This window comes from Mus caroli, chromosome X, assembly GCF_900094665.2.
Source record: "Mus caroli chromosome X, CAROLI_EIJ_v1.1, whole genome shotgun sequence".
In the NCBI taxonomy this organism is placed as follows: Eukaryota; Metazoa; Chordata; class Mammalia; order Rodentia; family Muridae; genus Mus; species Mus caroli.
The window spans coordinates 100,033,008-100,040,462 of NC_034589.1; the positions used below are offsets into that span (position 1 = coordinate 100,033,008).

General features: G+C 42.1%; 1 protein-coding gene across 1 annotated transcript in view; it reads right to left on the reverse strand.

Moving 5' to 3' along the window:
- Magt1 (magnesium transporter 1) overlaps positions 1–2,750 on the reverse strand; it is a 42,284-nt gene extending 39,534 nt beyond the window's left edge. The window contains exon 1 of the mRNA XM_021153097.2: positions 2,518–2,750. Coding sequence (XP_021008756.1) covers positions 2,518–2,718 — 201 coding nt within the window. The 5' untranslated portion in view covers positions 2,719–2,750. The remainder of the gene's footprint in view (positions 1–2,517) is intronic.
- Between the last annotated feature and the right edge of the window lie 4,705 nt (positions 2,751–7,455).

Consider the following 7,455-nt stretch of genomic DNA (forward strand, 5'->3'; position numbering starts at 1 on the left):
AGAACCTATGCTTGCTATTTATCTTCTGGCCTCCACAGGTATGTAGTGGCACTTGCTCACCACCCCCATCCACACACAAACAAATGAACAAAACTGAAGGGACCAGAGAGATAGCTCAGATCTTCCATAGAATCCTTCAGTTCCCATCAGTCAGCCTATAATAGTCTATAATTCGAGCTCCAGGTAATCCAACGTCCTTCTTCGGCCTCCACAGGTACCTACACACAAGTGACATATATGTATACACACACACATACATGCATGCAGGCACACAGGCAGGCACAAATAAAAATAGCATATCGAAAGATGGTTTTGCCAGTTAGGAACAATAGTTGATTTTGCAGGGTACCAGGTTATGTTCCTAGGACTCATACAGCATGGCTCATGTAACTCTAGTTCCAGGGGATCTCTTCTGACCTCCAAAAGACACCATCTACACACATGGTGCACATCTATCCATTCAGGTAAACAATATATCGAAAATATTATTTCAATTACTTAAAAATAAAAGCAAATCTTTAAAAAGGATGACAAAAACAAAACAAAAAGACTTAAGTGTCCTGGAATAGTGTGGCAGACAGACACCTGTAATTCTAGACTATGAGACAGGAGGACAAACTCAAAAGACAAGCAAAACTTTGCCCTGTGATTCTGTCACCCCGAAGGAGCTCAAGATCAGCCTGGAATATGTACCAAAACTTGTTTCAAGTGTAAAAAATTAAGTCATTACTGTACACATTCAGACAATATGAATATATAGGGCAAAATATGAAAGCATTTCCTTTACCAACATTACTAAATGCCTAGAGATAGCAGCTCTTAAGGGACTGTTATGTGTCTTAACAGAGTTTTGAATTTTTCTTATACATATACATACACTCACAAATATGGCTTAAAAACAGGACTTTAAGGGTAGAAAAGCCAATGTATTGCTCTGCATATTGTTGTCTACAAAGAATGAATGGCTTGGGTTTCTCCCAAAAAGTCACAGCAGGCACCAGAAAGCTCATGTCAAGAGCTTCTTTTTCTTCTTTTGCACAAAGTCCAGGATTGGTTCCTAATTCCCAACTGTCAGATCACAACTGTCCTCAAACTACAGTTCTAGGGGATTCTACACCTTCTTTGGGCCTCCATGACGGCAGTGAGCACACACGCATGCAGCAAACACTCCAAAACAGAAAGGCTCTATCAATTTCTTCACCCAGCCAAAAGGCTGCTCACTGGATTATATCTTTAATAATTGTACACTTTATTTTCCTCTTTACCAACTTCCCTAATTTAATGTTTTCCTTTGCTAGCTCTTCAGTGTTATTGTTTTCAAATAGGGTCTCATGTAGCCCAGGCTAGCTCTAATTCACTTATTAGCCAAGGATGACCTTGAATTCCTGAACCTCTTTCACTACAGTGTTCTGAATACAGGCATGCCCACCATACGAGGCTTTGCTTAGTTTTTAATCTTATGAAATAATTCAAATACTCAGATAGATACAGAAATTAGTTTATATAACTAAATAGCTGCAATGTTTAACTGGTATTTCAAAAATGTACTTATAGGTTTTGTGTACTAAAGGAAGCTCAGAATGCACTGGAAATGGCATTAGAATTAATGGCTCTAGTCTACTTTAAATACAGTAGTTAACTGTAAAACTAGGGCTGCTCTTCCTTACTTATAAAATTAGAGGGTATAAATAATTATCACCAGTCTTTTAAAGCTCTATGAGTATATGGTTCTAAGTCACAAATATTCAGAAACACGGGGCTAAGATCCATATGTTCAGACTGCTAAACATCAAGCTTAAAAAAATAAAATAAAATAAAATAAAATAAAAAGCTGGGTGTCCCAGCTCACACCTGTAACCTCAGCACTTGAAAGGCAAAGGATTGTCATGAGGTCGAGGCCAGAATGGGCTATAGGAGAGAATGCTTCAAATGAAACAGAACAAAAAAATAAACAGAAAGGAATACGAATATTGTATGTTTTCTACATCTCAAAGACTGCCTGTTCCATAAAATGGGGGAGGGGGGCTTAGATTGCTCGTTCGTGATTGGTGTTCGTCACCGAATACAGACGCTTTACACATTCTGAACGCTTGAACACGGGCATGAAACTGGCATCATCTCACTCATCTAATTTTTCCACTCCTGGGTTGACATGACAGACACACGTCTGAGAAAGCTACATATGGTCGGCAGCAGAAGTTTGCATTATTTTATATCCTCTGGGTAGCAAAACGAGCTCCTCAGCCCAACACCCAAAGCGGTCTGAACTCCAGGAGTGTCACTACTTGTAGCTGCACTTTCCCCAGCTGCTGGAATCCAGGTGGTCACCTACTCCAGCCTGCTTTTGGATGTGAAACCCTACAACACAAGAAGTTGCAGCTCCCGCTTTTGTGAAGCCAACTTCCTCCCAACCGCGGACTCCAAGTCACGCCCAGCACAGATCCCTGGGAAGGGGCGAGCGGACCCTTTCTAGCCCCAAGTCGAGAAAGTCCCTGCCGCTGGCAGGCGCCGCCTCACCTCCTTCTTTCTTTGGGCAGAGGCCGAAGGAACCTTGGAAACGAGCAGCAGTGCCACCGCTGCGATCACACACATAGACCAGAACCACCTTGGCGAGGCCATGTTCACGCTTCTCTCTTGGCGGCGGGGCGAAACTTTCTTCCAGCACGGTGAGAGGGTGGGGCGTGAGAACGGGCGAACCGAGCCCTTGCCGCTCCCCATTGGCTCGGCTCAGTCCTGCCGCTCGACCCCTCACGTGACTTCACGTTCAGCAGACGCCCGCTTTAAAAAAAAAAAAAATAAAAAAAAATCTTTTCCGATTGGTTCCCGGGAGCCAATCGGAAAAGGATAATCTGGAGGTTTCTTATTGGTCCGCTGAAAAGGCTGCACCCCTTTCCTACGTGTAAAGACGTCGCGCTCAGCGAACTTTTAGTACACATGCGCAGGTTTGAAATGGCGCTGATTTTTTTTTTTTTTTGAGGCACAAAATGGCTTGTACGTTTAAAAATGGAATCATCATCCAGAAAACGTTCCTTCCTTTAGAACTGTTTGATTTTGAGCCGGCCTAAGTAACGCAAGCCTCTCAGCCACGGATTTTGAATGTGAAAGCAAGAGCATCAATTGTTCAAGGTCATCTTTGGCTCTATTGTCCGGATCCCAGGCCACCTGATTAATGTAAGGTTGTCTCAAACATAAAGTAGCCCTCGTGTTTTCTCACAGCCAAACTCCCAGGTTTGGGAGGTGGAAGTGGAGGCAGGACGATTAGGAATTCAACAATTCAAGGAACCTTCAGAGTTCCATTCTAGCCAGGTCCAAGGGAACTACGTGGTCTAAAGCAGAAGCTTGCATTATACCCTCTGGTAAACAAAACTAATTTCTCAGCCCAAACCTCAGAGCTGACAACACCCAAAGCATCCAAATATCTTGCATCAAAAGTGGTTTTCTTTTGTTTTGTTTTGTTGAAATGTACTCCTTTAGTATAATATTCTGGGACAGGGGCTGGAGAAATGTCTCAAGGGTTGAGAACATTTAACTGTTTTGGGGAGAAAACCCTCCCGGGACCGACCAGCATGGTGGGTAACAACCTAGTAGTCCCAGGGGATTTGATGCACTCTGATGACCTTCACAGAGACCAGGCACACACCCATTGCACGTACATTCACGCTGCCAACCCCCATGCCCCCCAATCTTTTTTCAAGCACATACTATTCTTGAAGGTGGCTCAAGTACTGTTCTCATGACTGCAATTCCTGATGAAGTTGCTTTGGTCAGGGTGTTATAACATGGCAACAGTAACCCTAAGACATTGGGGAAATATAAATCAGTTGGTAGGACATTTAACTGTTATTTGTAAACACATGGTTTAATTCTCAATATTTCCTCAGTATACACACACACACACACACACACATTATAATTTGGATTTATTTATTTATTTTGCAGCACAGGGCACAGTAAGGGATTGAGTAAAGGACCCCACACAAGCTGGGCAAGCATTTTATCACAGCTACATCCAAAGCCCAAGGTGCATTTATTTTGAATGTGTGGAACATACTCTGTGATTATTCTTTTAGGTCCTGCTAGAAAACAAAAACCCCACAGAATTATAATAATTCCACTATTTGGAGAGTTAAGGAGATGATTGTTGAAAGGAAAGTAACTGCTTTAAAAGGGGGGAGGGGCTGGAGAGATGGCTCAGTGGTTGAGAGCAGGCCCAGAGATCCTGAATTCAATTTCTGGCCACCACATGGTGGCTTATAGCCATCTATAATGAGATCTGGTGCCCTCTTCTGGCCTGCAGGAATAATGCAGGCAGAATGCTGTATAAATAATAAATAAATCTTAAAAAAAAAAAAAGAAGAAAGGAAAGTAATTGGTCTCGACATAAAGAGATATGAAATAAAATGAGCCTGGCGGTGCATACCTGTAATCTCAGTATTCAGGAGATAGAGGCAGGAGGATATCAGGGATTAATACCAGTCTAGGCTGCATAGGGAGTTCCTCCGTGAGCTACAAGAGACCCTGTTTCAAACAAAACAAAACAAAACAAAACAAAACAAACAAAAAGACAGATGAGAAGAGAGCAGAAGAGAGACAGAGAGAGACACAGAGAGAAAGCAATAGCCACACGTGGTGGCATACTCCTGTAATCCCTGCATTTGGGAGACTAGAGTAGGAAAATCCCAACTTTGAAATCGCCACATAGGTTACATGGCGAGTCCCTGTTTTAAAGAAGAGGGGAAAATGCATGTGAAAATAGGATATGAAAAAATTAAGCTGGGCCTCATAGGTCAGTTTAACTCCTACTTGGGAAACTGTGGTAGGAGGAGTACAAGTTCAATGCCTGTCTCTCTACTTTAGAGTGAGTTAACGGCCCATATGAGCCACTTGGTGTGAGCTTACCTCAAAATTTAAAAAGAAAAATTTTAAAATGGTTAAATTATAAGTATATCAGCTCACACCTATCATCTTGGGAAACTGAAGCAGGCAGCTTGCCAGGAGATTGAGGCCAGGAGTGGCTCCATAGTAAATTCCAAGCTAGCCTGTACGACAGGATGAAATCTAGTCTCCAAGAAACAAACACAAAAATAACAAACAAGGGGCTGGAGAGATGACTCAGCAGTTAAGAGCACTGACTGCTCTTCCAGAGGTCCTGAGTTCAAATCCCAGCAAACCACATGGTGGCTCACAACCATCTGTAATGGGGATCTGATGCCCTCTTCCCGTATGCCTGAAGACAGCTACAGTGTATCCACATAGATAAAAATAAATACATAAATCTTTTTTTTTTTTTTTGAGACAAGGTTTCTCTGTATAGCCCTGGCTGTCCTGGAACTTACTCTGTAGACCTGGCTGGCCTCAAACTCAGAAAACTACTTGCCTCTGCTCCCAAGTGCTGGGATTAAAGATGTGTGCCACCACTGCCCAGTTACACAAATCTTAATAAATAAATAAATGGTCACAAAGAAAATGCAGATCTACAAATCTTAAAAAAAGTAAACAGGGCTGGAGAGATGGCTCAGCGGTTAAGAGCACTGACTGCTCTTCCAAAGGTTGTGAGTTCAAATCCCAGAAACCACGTAGTGGCTCACAACCATCCGTAATGAGAACTGATGCCCTCTTCTGGGGTGTCTGAAGACAGCTACAGTGTATTTACATATAATAAATAAATAAATCTTAAAAAATAAACAAACAAGCATACCAAATAAGCATGGTGGTTTGAGTATCTCTGTTTTACGCTCACTCAGGTTGCTTTAGGCATATGCCTGGAGTGGTCATATAGACACAGCGTGGTACAGAATTACCAATGGATACAAAACATAGTGGATAGAAGCTTGATGCAGAATAGGATAGTCATTATACATTGGAGTTACCTTTTTTTTTTCTTTTTGCACACATCCCTCCTTTCCTTCAAGATACTTTTTTTAATTACAAAGGAAAAGCAGTGACTTTAAAGTGTAGAAATCTGGTATGCAGTGCTTTGATTAAATGATTAAGTTTATACTATTACTGAATGGGACATGCTAAGATCCTATACCTTCTGATAGGATGCTCTAAAAAGCAGAGTTTGATTTGTACATTATTTATCTAATCATGACACTAGAGAAGCTAAGGCAAAAGAATCGCAAATTCTAGGCCAGTCTGGGCTACATAGTAAGTTCTAGCCAGTCTGGGTTACATAGGGAGACCTGGCTTACACAGAATTTCTTTTCTTTTTCTTATTTATTTATTTTTTTATTACGTATTTTCCTCAATTACATTTCCAATGCTATCCCAAAAGTCCCCCATACCCCCCCCCCACTTCCCTACCCACCCATTCCCATTCTTTTGGCCCTGGCATTCCCCTGTACTGGGGCATATAAAGTTTGCAAGTCCAATGGGCCTCTCTTTCCAGTGATGGCCGACTAGGCCATCTTCTGATTCATATGCAGCTAGAGACAAGAGCTCCGGGGGGTACTGGTTAGTTCATAATGTTGTTCCTCCTATAGGGTTGCAGTTCCCTTCAGCTCCTTGGGTACTTTCTCTAGCTCCTCCATTGGGAGCCCTGTGATCCATCCAATAGCTGACTGTGAGCATCCACTTCTGTGTTTGCTAGGCCCCGGCATAGTCTCACAAGAGACAGCTATATCTGGGTCCTTTCAGCAAAATCTTGCTAGTGTATGCAATGGTGTCAGCGTTTGGAAGCTGATTATGGGATGGATCCCTGGATATGGCAGTCTCTAGATGGTCCATCCTTTCATCACAGCTCCAAACTTTGTCTCTGTAACTCCTTCCCTGGGTGTTTTGTTCCCAATTCTAAGAAGGGGCACAGTGTCCACACTTTGTTCTTCATTCTTCTTGAGTTTCATGCGTTTAGCAAATTGTATCTTATATCTTGGGTATCCTAAGTTTTGGGCACAGAATTTCTTAAGAAGATACATTTGTATATAGTATTCTTGCCAGATGTACATGAACTGGAATCCCTAGGGAAAAGGTCAATTGATCTCCCAGCATTTGGGAGGCAAAGGCAAGACTTTTTCTGTGAGTTAAAGGCCAGCTTGGTCTACATAGAGAGTTCCTGGTCAGCCAGGACTAAATAGAGAGGCCGTGTCTCAACTCCCCCACAAAAATTCAAAAAAAAAAAAAAAAAAAGAATAAAGGTTAAACCAATTAGTGTAGGTGATAGGAGACAGAATGTGAAAAAATTTGAAGGGACTGTAATTGGAAATGAGACACTAGATCCAATCCTCTGGAGTTTTAGCACCATTTTGATGCTGGTGCCTTATGTAAGGTCGGTGTCTCAGCTCTCCTTTGTAGAGTCCTAAATCTTTGTCCAAAGAGTTAACCTCCTTGCTTAGTAACTACTACTTTATGGCAGCCATCAAGCTCGAAACTACATTTCCCAAAGACCTTCCTCTTTCCTCGCAGGAACTAGGATTACAATTTCTATAGGTCAGCCCCTAAATCTCGCGACATCTC